The sequence below is a fragment of the Sardina pilchardus genome, chromosome 18 (assembly GCF_963854185.1).
Source record: "Sardina pilchardus chromosome 18, fSarPil1.1, whole genome shotgun sequence".
Taxonomy (NCBI): domain Eukaryota; kingdom Metazoa; phylum Chordata; class Actinopteri; order Clupeiformes; family Clupeidae; genus Sardina; species Sardina pilchardus.
Window position 1 is genome coordinate 27136303 of NC_085011.1, and position 19338 is coordinate 27155640.

Consider the following 19338-nt stretch of genomic DNA (forward strand, 5'->3'; position numbering starts at 1 on the left):
ACTACACGTTTCAAACACAAAACCCCAACATAATAGAAATATGCAATTGTATAGAACCCCAAATGGCACACATTAATGTGTATACCCTTGAACCCAGGGCTATGTGGGGAATGGGACAGCAACAGTATATCAGTTCAAATGTACGAGTTGTTGTCTACTGAATTAATCATTAACTATCTTGGTAATTGATGGCCTTGAGTGAGTTGAGTGCATGCCTCTGAGTGTGTGTGTGGATCTGACACCATCCATAAATCTGTTGGCAGAAATTAGATGAAGAGGGTAAGAGCAGGTTTCACTAAATCTTTATTTTTTTTCAGCAGAGGTTCATAGCTTTTGTTTTTTTTATTTTGTCTTTTTTTTTATTCATGTTACTCATGATTTCGGTGTGGTGTCACTGAGAGCTGCGAAGAGCTGGAAACGCATCTGAACATTCAAGGTTACATGACAATGCTGCATCTGGAAATAAGAGTGAATTCATCATAAAGCTATTTCTTATTTAGCCTGGCTAACCAAAACAAAAACAAAAAAACAAGGAAACAAAGAAATCACACAGTTGTACAATATACTCTGAGCGAAGAGAGAGAAAAAATAAAGGCAGGTTGTTGCAAGAGTCCATTTCTGCATTGTAAGGAAAGCTAAAGAGGACAGAGAGAGATGGATGGAGGGAAAGAGAGAGGGAGGAGGCGTTGGAAATGGGTGTGGCTTTGTAGGGAGTCCACGGCTCCTTCTAGCACAACATACCCATAGTTCCCGAGCGGCAGGTTTGCACTCCATCTCACTCACACAGAGAGAAATTACCAACACACTACACACACTCTCTCATCTACCCAGTCTCTCTCTCTGACACATACAAACACACACACACACAAACTCACACATGCACGCACATACATACAAATGGCACAAAGCTTATTGTGTCCACAAGTTTCCAGAGCTCATTCTTAAGAGTCACCTGGTCATCAACGCTCAGTTCCTTTACACACAGTAGGCCACGTCAGTCATCGTAGAAGAGACCAAAACAGAACAGGAAATCAAAAACTGGTAACTTAAAAATATATATATTGTTTTTATATATATATTCATATATTCTATACTCTCTTAACCAGCAGGATTAAAAAGCTTAATGACACACACGAGGAGATTGAAAGAGGCTGTGAATCCTTAGCAAGCTGAGGCAGTGTGTATGCGGGAAAAAAACAAACAAATCAAAATGTTCACTTCTCTTTTTTTTCAATGTCTGTTACGGGTGGGGTGGGGGTGCACTGGGGGTAGAAGGTGAATGTGTGTGTGTGTGTGTGGGGGGGGGGGGGGGGGGGGTGCAAATCACAGCACGCAGTAATCAACCCCAAACATGGCAGGTTAAACTCAGCCAGTCATATTCACCAACACACGCTTGTCGGGGCCCTGCACTCAGACGCAAGCCCATGTGATTCCAGGAGGCCGGTGGGGTGGAGCGGGGGTCAGTCCGAGCTTCCACCTCAATCCACGATCCATGTGGGGATGGGTGATGGTGGGAGGGTGTACTAGGAGTAGAGAGACCCCCCACCCCCTGCCCCATGGCCCCCTCTTCCCCCGTCTGTCCAAACCACGTGTTCTAAGGGGCAAAGTTGCTTGGCCCTGATTGGTTGGCTTAACCCCGTCGTTATACAGAAGGCACCACAGACAGCTTGCATCAGGCCCAGTGTCTATACGATCATTTTCATCACAAATGTCCTCATCATCATAATCATCATCATCATCATCATCGTCATCATCAATATTCATAAACAAGAAAACCAACGGCAACAGTAACCACGGGAGAACGATTACAACAACAGAAAAAAACTGCAGTAAAAAAAGAATTTTACTGCCTTCCTATGGTGTGCTATGTGTATCTGTGTGTGTGTGTGTGTGTGTGTGTGTGTGTGTGTGTGTGTGTGTGTGTGTGTGTGTGTGTGTGTGTGTGTGTGTGTGTGTGTGTGTGTGTGTGTGTGTGTGTGTGTGTGTGTGTGTGTGTGTGTGTGTGTGTGTGTGTGTGTGTGTGTGTGTGTGTGTGTGTGAGTGTTTTTTTTCTTATTCACGAACAAGAGTTTTCCAAAAACACCAAAGTTCCTTTGAGGGTTTTCATTTTTTTCTCCAGCCCATTCATAGAAAAAAGAAAAAGTGTTGCAATCCTTTGGATTGTGTGTTGTGTTTCAAAGAAAAAGAACAACAAAAAAAACATTTTGAATGTTTTATATCTGGTCCAATTGATCTCTTGGTATCATAAAAAACGGAAAACAAGACAGAAGGTGAGGCAAAGATGTCTTCTGTAAAAAGAAGTCCTGGGGGTGGGGGGAGGGAGACAGGCAATCACTCTGGACAGCTACCAGGGGTCCTCCAGGTCTGCTCCAATCTGAGGAAAGAGAGTGAGACACATTGTGTATAGGGTGGTGTAAAGTGAGAGAGAGTTTGATACAGAAAATTGAAGAGCGTCACTTGTTTAATAATGTTTTGTTGTTGTTATTGCCCCCCACCCCCTTAGCGCACTACAGGCAGATGGAATCAGAGCAGCTCTGTCACCTTCCATAGAGTTCTTAGCTGACCAAACAGACCTGTTGGTACATTGGAATTTGCTTTCCAGGTTGGTCATCTGTTTCTGAATGGCCAAATACCCAGGAATATGTATTTTAAAAACCAGGAATATGTATTTTAAACAGCAGCACTACTAGCAGCAAACTGGACTAAACCAACTGCATTTAAAACTTTCATTAACAAGAAAGATATGATCGCTGCACTTATATAATCATTTGGTAAATCTTTAATCAACAGATTTACAGTAAATTTTATTTCACTTCTGATTATGCCCGTGGCAGCAGTAAAACAGCAAATTCAGAAGCAGGTGTCAATGGGCTCCTTCGCAGATGGACCTGCAGAGCGAATTAAAATTTGCTGACAGGTTTTTGTCTGGGTTCATCCAGGCTGCAAAGTTCTCTCTCTGATTACACACCATTTAATACCTGGTCTTTTCTCACCACATGCCCTTATAAAGATAGGATTTTGAGACTAGTCTTCAAAAGATTTGCTCTTGTTCATGTACAATAGCAGCACTCATGCTAAGGTATGGATGTGTTCCCCTTTATTGCTTTTATAAATCACAGAAATTATATAAGAAAATGAAAGAAAAAAGTCTATTAATCTGTGGACCTGAGCCTCTCTTTCGCACGCGCACACACACACAGACACACCATGGACATACTCAAAGATGTTAATGAATGGCGGCAACATGAGCTTAATCTCCTGACCTATCCATGTCTGTTGGGATAATTTATGATAGAAAGCAAACCATCAGCCATCATGCTGGTCACACTTTACTTGGATGATCCCCTACAGGCTGCCTACAGACACTCATACTGATACACTATCTGTTGACACTCTGTTAACAGAGCCAGAAGGGGATCGTCTGCACACTGTAGATGGGCTCCAAAAAATATTTTATTTATTCTCAAAAGGCAACGTGTCCATCTCAACAGATCTGCATCAGGCAAGTAGGAACTGGTAGGGAAGGCCTTTACTGTATCTCATGACCATATAGGCCTAGCAAAAAAGACACACTCTTAACAATTTATGATTTAAGCTGGTGTTAAGGGTTGGGCTTAGTTGAGGTGAAGCAAAAACTTGAAGAAACTGTCCAGCCTTTAAACAGCTGCAAAATCTCTGTCGGAGGATTATCCAAGTAGAGTGTGAGCTCAAGCTCTAGTGAATTTATAGTCATTCCTCAGTTCTGTTCATCACAGTGCAAACAACCTTACTGTACACATTTGAAAACAAAAAAACTCTGCTGCCATACAACCTGAAGAAACTAGTCAAACAAAGTCCAACTTTGGGGCCAGTCTTGCTGCATCTTGCATTCTTCTTCAGTTTCCACCACGTCACATCACATCACATCACATCACATCAAGTAAGGCACAATCAAATGAGGTCTCAATGCAGAAACTAGTCTTCTATGTTTCCTTCTGAGTGCAGACATGCAACTGTGAACTATACAAGAGACAGACTAATCTACTGAATGACTATAATGACAAATCCCTTCTCTTTATGCTCATCGCTGAATGTGCCGAATAAATAAATAAATGTACAAACATTTTTTTAACCAAGGACCAAACGAAAAACACCAGAGAGGTAGTTCACCGCTCCCTTCGGTTTTCCCAGTTTGCGGAGCCTGGGCTGCCTACAGAGACAGTTTTTTACCGGGTACTCAAAGGCTGGGAATCTAGCGGATGGTGAGGAAATGATTACTGGCTGTGACAAAAATGTTACGGGTTTGAAATTGCATACAATCGCTGACTGCACCTTCAATGGAAGCATTTGTCACTCTAAGATATCTATCTTCTCTATAGGTTGTATGTTTCAAATGCATGTAAATTTGTATATCTTATATAATAATGTGAATGTTTTACTCCAACAGCCTGGCTCAAAGGCCTTATTCCAACTGATCAGAAGTCAGCTAGTCAGCACTAGCGCTAGTTAGCTACAAACGAGTCTCACCACTAATCAAGTCCGATTATCTAGGGGCTTGGATCTACAACAACTCCAACCCTCAATCTGAGTTTCTGAGATTGATTACACTCAATTAAAGCTTAAAGAGAGTGAAGACTATGCACTATAATGGCCTTGTGATCTAGTGGTCTGATGGACTAGTGTGTCACTACCGTAATTTCCCAACTATTAGCCGCGGCTTACGAATTGATTTTGCAAAATTTCTTCAGCTATGCGGTTAATACACGGGGGCAGTTAACATGCTATTAATATGGTGTTGTTTCTTATAACTTGCATTAAAATACTGTCCTGCGGCTTATACACAATGTGGCTAATACACAGGAAATTACTGCATAATGGGCTAGTGGTCACTATAATGAACTAGTGGTCACTGTGATGGCCTCATGTGGGAGGGGGGGTTTACGTCCCAGCGGCGGGTCAAGGAAATTTTCTATCAAACTTACCAAACAAAACAGGAGGGCTGCGTTAATTAAGGAATGAACATACACAAAGTTAGAAAATGCCAGTGACCAAAACCTAGCTTTATTATAGTCTGTGTGGGTGTTTGTGTGACTATCTGAGACTTCCCGAATAGAGGATAGGGGAGGAACAACATGGGAGGGGATGCAGGTATCAGTCATTTCAGTGTGTTCTGATACACACAGAACACACACACATACACACACAGGACCTCAGACTGTAGCAAACGACCACAGAGATGTCCTGCTTTGACATCAACGATTCAGTCTCATCAAACTCATACATATACACACACACACACAAACACACATCTAGACACACATATTTTGCTAATAGATACAAAACACGCTATCAGTGCCACAGTTTGCATTCTTAGCAGCACTAAGGTTTTCCACTACAGCGACTTCATGTGGGGTTGGATCACATGATGATCGCTCTCAACAGGCTTCCCATCATGCAACACATGACACATCCAGATATGTTTTAACAGGATATGACATCATCATCATGAGACCATTTATACTAAAAAAAATAAAAGGGGGGGGGGGGGTTTGCTACACTCAAGGCAACACCATTTACATGATCAGATTACAGTTGCAAGGTAATTTAAAAACACCGTAAGAAATGTACCTTCAGACGCAGAAGGGTTTACGCACTTAACATTTGAGAAGAACACCCATAAAGCTCTGAGAGTTGAGTGTGTGTGTGTGTTTCTATTCATTATAGCTCATTGACTGTGTGTATGGCCTCCCTCCTCCACCCTCAAACAAAAGCAGGCAGTGCCCTGATACTGCAAATAAAGGTTTATTTAATTCCCATGAGTATTTTGTAACAATATATGACTGCATCAAAATATAATACCGGTGAATACTGGTACAAAGTCATGCCAGTAAACGTCTTTAACGTTGCCATCTATAGCCAAACATTTTCTACAAGGGCTGGTCAGTATAACTGAATCAACATTTTTAGAAATTGATTTTAAAAAGAAAAGAAATCAGGGCTTGTGTTCACTATGTGCCTTAAGGGCCACTGTGTGCATGAAACATGTGCTATATAATACAAAAAAAAATTACTTTATACTTAACTGTAAAGTGATGATTTTTTTACTATGAAGTGTAAGAAAAGGGGGAAAGAGGAAGTGTGGAACGCACAGCTCCAAAGAGAAACAAGAAATGTGTGTGTGTGTGTGTGTGTGTGTGTGCGTGTGTGAGAGAGAGAGAGAGAGAGAGAGAGAGAGAGAGAGAGGCAGGAAGTGAAGTGTGGAACACAGAGCTGTCCAAAGAGAGGAAAGAGAGGAAAGGAAAGGTAAGGAAACTGAAAGAGCCGTTTAAGGCCTGTGTGTGAGATTAAGGCCCTTATGCGAGAGCTGCCATGGGCAACATGTTTTTGATCATATTAACTGAGACTGACAGTATGCTCCGAAAGAACAACATAAATCAACAGGTTTTAGAGAAAACCCTGCGCTTCTATCTACTCCTAGAACCTGTCATTTGTTTTGCAAAAATCCAATGATCCTGGTTCTTCTGGTCCAAGTGCAGGGCTGTATAATCATCAGCAGATCTGACTGTCAATCACAGTTCGTGCAGTCACTAATAAGCACAAACTCGATGAGAGGGTGCTCGTTGGTAGTGGGGGAGGAACATGAGAGTTGTATACATTCAAAATGTTGGTTAAGTCCCCTCAATCTGCCAGACTTGCCAAGGGCCGTGTGTGAGATTAAGGCCAGAGAGTGATGGGCTATTGACCATACAGTACATCAGACTGGAGCAGGTGTCTCATGGCATGATGTAACTACACAAGGAGGATCTGGGGAGTTGCAAAGGTTGGAGTCTACACACACACACACAAATCTGCCCATAGACACAAGCTACTGCTATGAGCAAGAGTGTGGGAAACCTGACATCTGTGTCTTTCTACACACAAACACACACAAACATAGGCACATTCATACACACAAGCATAGGACACACTTACTCTCACTCACATGCACAAACATGGACACATCACACACACAAACATGGACACATCACACACACAAACATGGACACACTCACACACACAAACATGAACACATCACACACACAAACACGGACACACTCACACACACAAACATGGACACACTCAAACACTTACCCCATCCTCTTCCCTGTGCGGATTCAGCCGAGTGTACACTGCTTCAATAACACCATGCCTGCAATGAAGGTATATATACAGAGATATTTGAGAGAGAGCGCGTGTGTGTGTGTGTGTGTGTGTGTGTGTGTGTGCGAGAGAGAGAGAGAGAGAGAGAGAGAGAGAACGAGAGACAAAGAGACAAACAGAGGGCAATATATTCTTGAACACAAATGATTCTTACACAGATTCATTTTTCCACAAGTTTCAGAAAGTTTTAATATCTTTTCAGAAACCTTTACTGGTGCTTACTCTGAGGTAGTGGGAATGCCTGGGAAGTACGCACTTGGATCGTGTGCATGTCTTCATGTGTGTTTGTGTGAATCTACATGTGTGTGTATACTGTCTTACTTGCTGGCGAGGCCTCCCCCTGGTGGGAGGTTGGGTATATTTTCTGAGGCGAGAATTCTCATGACATGCACCAGATCAGGAATGCCCTCCTCTCCAGCCTTCTCAATAATCTCTGTGAGAGGAAGAGAATGAAAGAGAGAGAGAGAGAGAGAGAGAGAGAGAATAAGAGGTGGCTAAATAAAGCATACACATACACTCACAACACTGTGACTCAAGTTTAACTTCCATGTGAAGGAAAGTGAGAGATCCTGCGCAAACTAGACAACCAAAAAAGGAAGGGTGTGACACAGACATGCAGATATGTAGTGACAGAATAAGTGAACATTAGAGAGTGTGTGTGTGTGTGTGTGTGTGTGAGTGAGCGAGAGAGAGAGAAAAAAAATACGGAGGGAATAAGACCAAATGAGAGAAACAAAAAGGAGGAGTGGGAGAGAGAAAGTTAGAAGGGAACTGCCAGTCTGTGTGTCGGTGTGTGTGTGTGTGTGTGTGTGTGAACCCAGAGAGGCTGTGTGCTGCCCAGTGGGACAGCATGGGATGAGAGCCAGCTGGATGTTCCTGCAGTGCATTCCTCACCAGAGCAGCAGAACTCCATTCTCTCTGCCACATGCAGAGGCCAACACTGACCTAGCGCTAAGCACTATCCTCACCAAACACCGGCCCAACACTGACCTAGCGCTAAGCGCTATCCTCACCAAACACCGGCCCAACACTGAGCTAGCGCTAAGCGCTACCCTCAACAAACACCGGCCCAACACTGACCTAGCGCTCAACACTAACCTAGCACTATGCGGTATCCTCACCAAACACCAGGCCAACATCAGCCCATCAGTGACCTAGCGCTAAACGCTATCCATGCTATGCTCACCAAAAACCGGCCCAGCACTGACTAGCACTCAACACTGACCTAGCACTCAACACTGACCTAGCACTCAACACTGACCTAGCGCTCAACATTGACCTAGCACTATGCGCTATCCTCACCAAACATTCATGCTAACTTATTTTTTGCTAGCCCAGCCCTCAGCACAATCTAAAACTGATTTAGCATTAGCTTGCCATTCTTACCAAACCCTAATGCTAACTTACCTTTAGCCAAACACAAGCTCACTGCTATGCTTAGCAACTTAATACTGACTTATGACTAGCCTAACAAGCTGCTGAGTTGCGATGCTAGCTGCTGCCTCATCCAGCATGCAGATAGCGGATGTGCAGTTATTCAGTGGGGCAGATGTTTGTGTATTATATTGCATCTTTAATATGTGTCCAGCACCACTTTTCTCCATGTGGACATAAATAAATGGCTAAAGTGTGTGTGTGTGTGTGTGTGTGTGTGTGTGTGTGTGTGTGTGTGTGTGTGTGTGTGTGTGTGTGTGTGTGTGTGTGTGTGTGTGTGTGTGTGTGTGTGTGTGTGTGTGTGTGTGCTCACCTTCCACGCGAGACTCCAGAAGCTTGTCCAGCTCGGCGTCTCTCCTCACGGCCTCCTCGGACACTTTGGGTGAGTTGGGCAAACACACGAGAACAACGCTCATGTTGTCCCGACTGCCCTGGAGCCCCAAGACAAAAGACAGACAGAACAGGAGGACAAGACAGCGTGAGTGGGAGAGAGAGACAGAGAAAAGGAAGAGAGGGATGAAGGGGATGAAGAGGAGGAGGGAGAGAAGGTGAGAGAGCGAGAGACAGACAGGGGATGGGGTTGGAGGGGTGGAATGAGAGAGTGTGTGTGTGTGTGTGTGAGAGAGAGCGAGAGACATGGAGGGAGAGAGAGAGAGAGAGAGTACAAGAAGAAAGATTGAGTAGGGGATGGGGGAAAGAGTGAGAGAGTGAGAAAGCGAAAGAAAAGAGAGAGATGAGAAGGGGATGGGGTGGGGGTTGTGTGACAGAGAGAGAGAGAGAGAGAAAGAACAAGTGTTGTTGGGGTTGTGTGCAGGACAGCAACTCAAAGCAGATGTTGGTGTTTTGTTCTCTAAACATAAAGAGCAACGTATAGATGGAATGTGCATTGCTGAGGCCCCAGATGTGTTCCAATCCATACATCAGAACTCCAACTGCAGCATCTGCAAATGCTTAATAGCTCCTAAAGTAAAAATCAATTATTTTGCTCCATCAACAGGCAACACAGATACATACACAGACACACATATCTAGAGGCAATGCAGTCTGTCTAGACAATAAGACAAAGTGCTGAGAAAACTACAAGCAAAGGCACAAACCACAGGACACGAAAGCAAAAGCGCAGCTACATCACGTATGTGATCTATACATGAGAAACTCATTAACTACATGGCAAGTGAAACATAAACCGCTGAGCTTAGTTCGCACAGACCTGCAACCACACACACACACACACACACACACACACACACACACAAAGAACACTGACAAGCAGGAAAGAGCACACACACACACAAAGAAGATAACCAGTCAACACTGACAAGCAGCAATAGGAACACAAACATACAGAGGCCAACCAAAGAAACAAACAACACACAAGCAGTGACTAGCAGACAAACAACTGGCAAACTCAATACAACTAGGCTACTCCCACACCCACCCACCCACACACATACACACACACACACACAGACATGCAGGTATGCACATGAACACACACACAGGTATTCACTTCTGTACTGCCTGCCCACACACACAGCTAACTAACTGACACAGACATGCTGAATACAGTTCTTCCCATGCATTCTCATACAAATGTGCACACACAAACACACACACACCTTGTGTAGGCAGGTGTCCACCAGCTCATTGCATGCGCGCTCCAGGTCGCCGGTGACCTCGAGGCGCGAGCGCACAAACTCGCACAGTTCCTCGTTGCTCATGACGTCCCAGATCCCGTCGCAGGCCAGCACCACAAACTCGTCCTCGGGCGCGCGCGCGATCTCGAACACCTCGGGCTCGGGCGACACCAGCTGCTCCGTGGGGCCCTTGCCGTCCACGCACTTGTAGTCGTAGTCGCCGAGGGCGCGCGACACGGCCAGCGAGCCGTTGACCCGCTGGATCATGACGGAGCCGCCGGCGTTCTGGATGCGCTCCTTCTCGCGCGGGTTGCACGGCTTGTGGTCCAGCGTGGAGAAGCAGACGCGGCCGCGGCGGCACAGGAGCGCGCGCGAGTCGCCGCAGTTGATGAAGTAGAGGTGCGCGGGCGACAGCAGCACGCCCACCGCCGTCGAGCCGCTGCGGTCCATGCCGTTGCGCAGGTCGGTGAAGCTGCGCATGTGCTCGTCGATGGCCAGGAAGCCCGCCCGGATGCCCTTCTTCACCGCCTCGATGGACGCCGGCTCGGGCGGCGGCGCCGAGGGGGGTCCGCCGGTCGTCGTCGACGCCGGGCCTCCCCCCGCCCGTCGGAGCTCCTCGGCCCCTCCGGCGCCCGCCACGATGTGCTCCAGGATGTGCTTGGCGCAGTAGTTGGCGACGCGCGAGCCGGCGTGCCCGTCGTAAACGCCGAAGAAGGACCAGTCGTCCAGGCCGTGCGGCAGGCCCAGCGCGGCCGTGTGCGCGTCCTCCATCTCCACGCGCCAGCCCTGCATGCTGCTCAGGCCGAAGCGCAGGCCGTTGCCCTCGCCGCGGGCGTTGTGCTTCTCCGTCTTCGGCTTGTCCAGGAACGCCCCCATTGGCTCAGGGTGAAGCCTACAGGACAGGGGAGAGGAGAAGAGGAGACCACATGAGAGAGGAGATATATGAGGGATGGACAGAACCCTGGGCACAGAGAGAGAGAGAAAGAAAGAAGGAAAGAGGAGAAAGAGAGATAGACAAAGAAAGAGAGAGAGAAAGAGAAAGATGAGTGAGAAAGAGAAAGATAAAAAGAGAAAGAGAAAGAGAGAATATCTGATGTGTAAATAAAGCAGCAATATAACTTCATCACCATATAAACCCTTCAAGCCATATTCATCAATTCAATTCAATTCAAATCAATTCATTCTCTCATATTAAGAGCCATCTGTCACTGTTGTGAGAGTGGCACATGAGAACTGATCCTGCCCTTAGGTGACCATCCCGCACAGAGCCCCGTCAAGGGCTGCCTCTAAGCCTTCAGCCTAACAGCACACCGAGACTAGAGGGAGACGAGAGGGAGACGAGAATGAGACGAGAGTGTCTACAGTGCACACCATGCCCCAGCGTTGGACTGATCAGAGTGCGGCTCTGTGCTCGGACTGCAGGCTCTCCGTCTGCTGACTCATCATAAAGCAGCCGAGCCTCCGCCAGCAGAGTTGCCATGACGAAAAAAAAAAAAAACACAACAAACAAAACAAAACAAGATGCATCTACATTATTTCCACACAGGACCTTGTGCAAGATGCATGTCTGGTTTCGGAACACTTTGAAGGTTGCCTTTCAAGTCCGTTTGAATGCAGAGACATTGTCCTATACATGGAAGGCATGACCAGATCTCCCAATCATGATGCAAGACAAGCAAGTTTCCTGGTAACCTGATACTAGAGATGGTTCTGATTCAGCAAAACCCTTCAGCAGGGTAGTTTTGAACATTCTGGTAAAATAATATGCTCAACGACAGAAAAGGTTATTTTCTGTGGAAGTCTGAATAAAAAGAACATTAATGTAACAATTTGTTTTTGTTTTGCTTTTTACTTGTTTTTGGGGTTATCTGTCTTTTTGTTCATTGTTTATTTTGTATTATTTTGTGATTGTTGTAGCCTGTCAGGGCATTGCTGGAAAAGAGCTTAAAGCTCAGTAAAGTTCCCCTGCATAAAGAATGGTTGATGAACTGCTTTGGGGACAACTGTCAATGTATGCATAACCAGTTATAATAATGCACCATGTTAATCCCTTGAAAAAAAAAAACCACATCATTACATCAAATCCATTTCATATAAAAGCAACATTGGTATAGTGACTGAAATATCCCTTCAGAATCAATATTGAGTCAATATTAAGATTATCGAATTGACTTGACCTTATAAAAAAATCCCTTCCAAGTTGCATGGCTATAGCCTCGCACTGTAATGTGCACTTGTGTTCATTAATCCACCTTGTTTTGAAACACACAACCTGGTACCACGACACAAATAATTAACTGCAGTTCATTCTCTTCCACTACTTTTCACTCTGAACTTTAAGACACAACTACACTACTCAAGGCCTTCTACTGGACCCAAACAAATGGCTTTATAGCAACATAATGGTAGCAGAAAATTCTAGTGCTTTTCAACTTAATGCCTTCACTTCAGTTCAATGCCACTGTCCTGAATGTTTGTGGACCGTGAATGCTTTCTCAATGAAGTCATCCTATAATAACAATGGCATGGTAAGGCTGCATTCAGGAGAATATATTTTGCAGCACAAAAAAAGAAAAAACAGGACACAAGAACTTTAAAGGCAACACACTTGCATCTTGGCTTTCCAGTAGCCAAAGAGCATGTTTCCGCTAATGTTCCGAGACGACGAGTCAATGTTACGTCACCGTCATCCAGGTTTTGGGTTTTCTTTCGCACACACACCAGCTATTCTTTCCCGTTCCGCCAGGGCAGGTTAGCGTGGCTAAACAAACACGCTGTCCAGAAAGCAGGCGTCATCACGCAGGGCAGGTGAGGCCACGGCCTGTGCTTTGTGTCCTGACACTGCATGGTTTCGCTTTTTCCCCCCTTTCTCTCTTTCTTTCGGATACAACACGGACTTTCACTCGCTTCTTTAGCTAAGGATTAAATACACAAAGTGTCAGTGAGAAATTCCTTCTACATGACCGCTTTAAAATGGTATGTGCGTTGTCAAAAGCACTTGGTGTGACTATAGAGTGATGGAGGCAGAGGGCTTGGGGGAAGTTTCAGCAAAAGGGGACACATGCCTTGTAGAGTTTGTGTGTGTGTGTGTGTGTGTGTGTGTGTGTGTGTGTGTGTGTGTGTGTGTGTGTGTGTTGGAAGGAGTGCAAAAACAAGAGGGAAAGCATGCGTCAAATCAAATTTACACCAAATGTGTTTGAAAAAAAAGAAACTAGCACTGAAAGGCAAAAAAAAAAAACCTTCAACTTTTCAACCCTTCAACTGTGAGTGAACTGTGTTTTCTCTGCTAGGTTTTCAGCACACATTCATTAAAAGTGAGAGTCTGATTGTCGATCTGCAGACTGGCAGGCTCCCTGTAACAGAGCTTAAACTTCTCACACTGCGGGATCATGGGATTTGCTCTCATCAGACCTACTCTCCGCCCACCTCAAGCTGCCATCAGGTTCAGCCCCCCTCAACCTAAGAGGGTTCCAGATCTTTCTCCCCACCGAGTCTGGTGAACTCCTGACCTATCAGTAGGGCGCTGCAGACTAACCACTGAGCTAACTATATTTACAGTTCACATTTAATTATTTAGTGGACACTTTCAAACAAAAGTACAGTAGCCTACCTAGAAGACTCAGGCTAATCGAGCAAAAGCATAGGCACCAAGGTCTCTGAACTTCTGAGTTGAGTAACTAACGTTAGGATGCACACATAAGATTTTTTATTGTCAGAAGTTAAAAATTGCTACAACAGTAACAGTTACAAGCCTCGAACAACTGCAGTATAACACAGAATTACTTACTAGCTATCCAAGGTGCATGTGTGTGTGTGTGTGTGTGTGTGTGTGTGTTAAGGTTCCTAGACACCTGCACACACACTTTTGCCCCCAAAACATGTTGCCATTCTCTCTTTCATAACCCCCATGTGAAAGCTCTGAAGCAGTGGGGAGAAAGTTCCAGAACAGATTGCAGGCAGTGGGCACACAGCGTAAGCTGGTTGTTACGGCGACAGCCCACTGACCCCCACAGCACTCTTTGTTCCTGGTGTTCGTTTCCGTAGTGATGTGGGTGACCGCTTCACCTAAACAACACTCCTATGTTAACGGGAGTAATCTAGAGACTGGAAATTGCACCAGACACCAACCAAATGCTGGAAAAATATGAAAGTAGCTGAAAGATCGCAGACATAAAATAGTAAAACTGTTGAGCGACTGGTGAATTTGATCATATGTGTGTGTCAGTGGCTGGTAGATACTGGCATTTTGAATAAGGTCAAGGGCTTCAAATAGGCATATTCAAGTGCTTTTGTGAACGACATTCCGACTCTGATCTAGCTCATGTGACAAGTCAACCCCATGTTCGCTGTCATAGAAGAATCCAAATTCTCCTTACACAACATCACAAGCCTAAACTGGCCATGATGGCGATTAAAGGAAGAAAGCTCTACTATTTTACCGTATGCTAATTGCTAACCTAACTAGCACCTCTCATTGGCCCTGTATTACCATGAATCTTTTTTTTAAAAATCATGTCAATAAAACATACGTCAAAGCAACTTGTCCCTCGACAAAATCACAAGCCTGGACAGGTCCTGACGGAAAGAGCCCCAATGCAGGTCAAACCATGACCTTACATGTACCAAGGTATCACTGACTCCAGGTACTGGTACTCCACCCATTTCAGTACAGTAATTCCCTGTGCATTAGCTACATTGCATATAAGCCGCAGGACAGTGTTTTATGCAAGTGAAAAGAAACAAAACCATATAAATACAATATTAACTCCCCCCATGTATTAACCTCATAGCAGAAGAAATTTTGCAAAAGCAATGTATAAGCCTTGTCTAATAGTTGGGATATTGTGGCAATTCGCTATCTACTGTACCAAACAAGTAGTGTCTCCATGACCAGACCATGTGCGCATTAAAATCAGTGGAATAGCTTTAAGCTGCTTTAGCAAAACCCCAGCCACATAAGGACATCAGGCTACATATGGCCAAGAATAGCCTGCGTCACAAACGCTGCGGAGCGATATCTATTTGTGATATTGCATCATCATTCAGCATGATAGCTGCACTACACAGCCAAGATGAATGCTTTGTTCTCCTGTTAACACAACCGGACAGGTTTAAAGATGAAGGTCCGACTGACTGAACCTGTCAGTTCATCAATAAACCGCCCCAATATGTGAAGTAAGCAGTGTTGTGCTTTTCTTTTTTGTTACTTTGAGGTAAAAAAAAACAAAACAACAACAACAAAGTTAAAACTATGAATGGATTTCCAGTGCACTGAGCTTGGTGGCTTTCTTAGATCACATGATAGGAAAAAACAAAGCAGACTTGACAATAGGGACTGACGATAATCTCTGACACAAAAACACGTCAAACGTGGCTGCTCCACCCTGGGGTAATGAAGGCCAGACTGGTTTCTAGAGTACGCTTCAAGGTAGACTGGTTTCTGGAGTGGGCTCCTCTATACAGGACTGTATAAAATCAATCTCATGATGTCTGACGTCTCAATCTCAAAACTACCCTAACTACAAAAACACTGTTTGGCCTGAATTAATGCTCCATTATGTTGTCTTCAGTATGTTTTCAAAGCAAATGACAGCGATCAATACAACACCAACACAAACACCAGCTTCTATAAACACCACGACTTCCTGCTAATGTACTACTGAGTTTGATTCTTTGTTCATCAAACCCAGCCAACCAAGCCTCGCATGCCTAAGGCAAAGGCATCCAGCGCATGGAGCCACCAACCAAGCGGCGTTCGTGCATGCCACGGCGTCTGCCACTGGCACACCTCACTGCAATAGGTTTATAAATACCCAATTCAGCTTGGGTTACAGTCCCACTGGCCCCCTAATACCCCCACCCCAAAACACCCCTATCCACCCCTAGTGCCCCAGTCCCAGCCCACCCTCTCTTCAACTCTGCCCGACTCTCAGCTTTCAGTGAGGGAAGCAGCACTTCCTCAAGACCCCTTCCAGCGCCTGAGTTCTCCGGAGAAAGCTGGTCCAGGCCCAAATAACATTAAAAGGCGGAGTTGTCTGGTCTGGGCCTTGATGATGAATCTGATGATGAATGTGGGCCAGAGGAAGGAACAGGCGGTTACACAACATTACGGATGCAAGTCAGCCATTGCCATTTGATCCTCAAGTATGATATGACTCTCTCCATCACACAGGCAGAGGAACACCGTAGGCATGGAATTCAGCACTCACCCACCACCACCACACACATACACACACACACACACACACCACCACCCCCAGTAATCTGCTGACTGGACACATTTCAAATCGACATCAGTATTATCAAAGTCTTCTACACCCAGAGCTAACCACATGTCCTGAGAAGGAAAGACTGCCGATCGTTAACTCTAGTCCCAGTCCCAGAAGTGTAAGTATGCTGAAGACACTTTGGGCGAGCGAAATACTGTATAAAACGGTCAAGTCACACGGTTATTGGTGTGAATGGGGGACATGTGCTGACCACAGAGACGTGAGGTGGTGGCGCAGGCTACCATCTGGAGGACACAGGCAGTGACCATGATGCACTTTGATGTCTTCCCTATTAGCATTACACTGCAGCCACGAGGCTAGCCACACAATAGGCTTCCACTCATTGCTTATGGATGGATGTGCAGAAGAGAGGAGGCTCCAGGTGTAACAAAGAGAGGATGTGGAGGTTCAAGGTCCAAAAGGACAAGAGAAACGGACACTGCTCTTGAAGTGTGTAGCTCTTTGGCGGCAGACGTCTGGATCAGCTCCCTGACACTTACATATCCCCGCTCCCGACAAACACCTGTCTGGCAACTTAGATTAGAAGGATTAAAACAGCAGCCCTGCTTCTCATACAAGACATGTTTCTTAACAAGTTCCCCATCCTGTTTCCCTCCAGTGGAGTCGATGCACATGTCCTTATCTTACCTAGCTAGTGCTAGCCAGAAATCAACAGCAGCATGTCTCCAAATGGCCCATTGCCCTCACAGGGCCCTTACACACCCAAACACACACATGCCCTCCCACACCAGACACACACCACAAAGCACACATTCCATTGAAGTGCAGGGACGGAGCTTGAGGACGAGAGAGAGAGAGAGAGAGAGAGAGAGAGAGAGAGAGAGAGAGAGAGAGAGAGATGAAAGCCAGCCCCCAGGATCTATAGCACTATGATGTAACCACTCAGGTCCTGTCATGGGTTCCGTCACTATGGCTACATTGCCTGGAGTGGCAGCCGAGTGGTTTCTATGGCAACAGGAGGCACCAACTGTGCTCTTAAGCAGATCTTGCCTGCATTCTGAGCGCACTCTCGGGCACAGCAATGGCAATGAGAAGGATTACTTAGGTGGTCGTTCACTGGCACGCACACACACACACACACACACACACAAACTTCGAAGACCCTAAGCATACACTTGAAGGGAAACAGTCAGGCAAAACAAGGGTTAAAGAAGGGGGGAAAAACATACACATATAGTATGCTAGCACCCAAAGACAACCTGCCAAAACAGCTACTAACAACGATAATGGATCTCAACCAGGGGGTCAGGATTTGACTGATTAGCTTCGCCGATTAGCAAGGCACTTCCTCGTCGCCATCTCCCAGAAAAACATCATGTCTGGTGCCATTTCTCCTCATGCTGATTGGTGGCTGTTCCACTCCCTCCTCGTGTACCTTAAGTCAATCAGTAACCTGGCACTTAATTGGCTAAGTAAAACGGCACCGGAAACAAGCCCCTTGAAACACCATGTTGAAGCCTGAAAAAAATCGTTCAATTTTGACAATTTTCACTAGCCTAGCATTCCCATTGAAATGATTGGGGGCGGGACTTCACTTTCTCCAGTTCTTATAACACCTCCATGATCTCAACAGTATCATAACGCTCTTGAGCTGAAATATCCATAAAATGAAACTGGTGTACAGCACTGTACCACAGATCCAAATTCAACTTGTGATGAACACAGAAAGGGAAGCAAGAACAGAGTACAACAGTTGTATTGCAGGCATAATGCCTTACTAATGGGTAATACAGTGCAAAACATAGGCCAGACAGACAGACTGACAACGGTGTGTGTACAGTATGTGTGTAACCGATAAAGAGAACTGGAAGGAATACAATGCATACCATCTAGAGTGTAATGTACTGAACTCTCAAATATTCAGGTGCCTTTCTTCCATGTTTAAATGTTCCCACTTTTAAAGGACATCTTTGGGACAAGGCACTGCTTTAAAGACATGTCAGAGCATGAACACGTCTTAGCTGTAGCTTAATTAACCTTCAAAAGAAGACATCAATGAAGTCCAGAATTTGAACATCTATTGTACTCTTTACTAATTCTTTGGGAAGCCAGAGACAATATCAGACCTTATCACCCTGACAGAAGAAATACTCTTTAGTGTATGGCAGGTAGGGTGGCTATTAATTCTGTGTTCAGTTGTTAAGTATGACGTCACAGGCCCGACCACTTCCTTCATTCAAAAATGTTCACTACCTGTAGTGCAGCTAGCCCATTTTCACAGCCTCTAAACCTTGCCACCATCACCTTTGTTTTAGTGAGGGTTAAACCAAAAAAGATCACTTCACTCTAACAGAGTAATTAGTGTAGCTGTGCAGCCGAATTATATAGTCAAAGGTAACATCCAGACCTCCGCGTGTTGGGTTGAGGGAGCAAATGAGTAGTAGAACTATAATTTTCTTCTTGGCTACTCTGAATAGCAGAAACATATTTCTTTTTACTGTCTATGGGGACTGTAACGAGCAGTCTGGGATTAGTTGGACCCGGAGAAAGAATTGTCGGCTCATTATTGAGTCATCAGATAACGGGACACCTATGAAGTACAGTAGACCTTGCAAAAAAGTTTAATCACCGTTCCATATCAATGCTCATTTGAATGGTAACGATAACAACCCTTGTAAACAACCGTTGAGTCTGGAAACAGGCTTCGCAACAATAGAATAGCTGCCCATCGTTATCATGGTCAGAACCAAAGAAAGTACAACATACTTTTTTTTTTAATTAACTCTGGTAGCCTTTGCGTTCTATAAAGGAATGACTATTGTCTATACATAGTGGCAACTGGGGGATAAGCGGGATAA

The 19338-nt window shown here is 45.0% G+C and overlaps 1 protein-coding gene across 1 annotated transcript in view; it reads right to left on the reverse strand.

Annotated features, from left to right (window-relative positions):
• Positions 1-286: 286 nt before the first annotated feature.
• ppm1ba (protein phosphatase, Mg2+/Mn2+ dependent, 1Ba) overlaps positions 287-19338 on the reverse strand; it is a 32562-nt gene continuing 13510 nt past the window's right edge. The window contains exons 2-6 of the mRNA XM_062519092.1: positions 10233-11142; positions 8927-9044; positions 7501-7612; positions 7111-7168; positions 287-2374 (exon numbers count right to left, since the gene is read on the reverse strand). Coding sequence (XP_062375076.1) covers positions 2345-2374; positions 7111-7168; positions 7501-7612; positions 8927-9044; positions 10233-11126 — 1212 coding nt within the window. The 5' untranslated portion in view covers positions 11127-11142 and the 3' untranslated portion in view covers positions 287-2344. The remainder of the gene's footprint in view (positions 2375-7110; positions 7169-7500; positions 7613-8926; positions 9045-10232; positions 11143-19338) is intronic.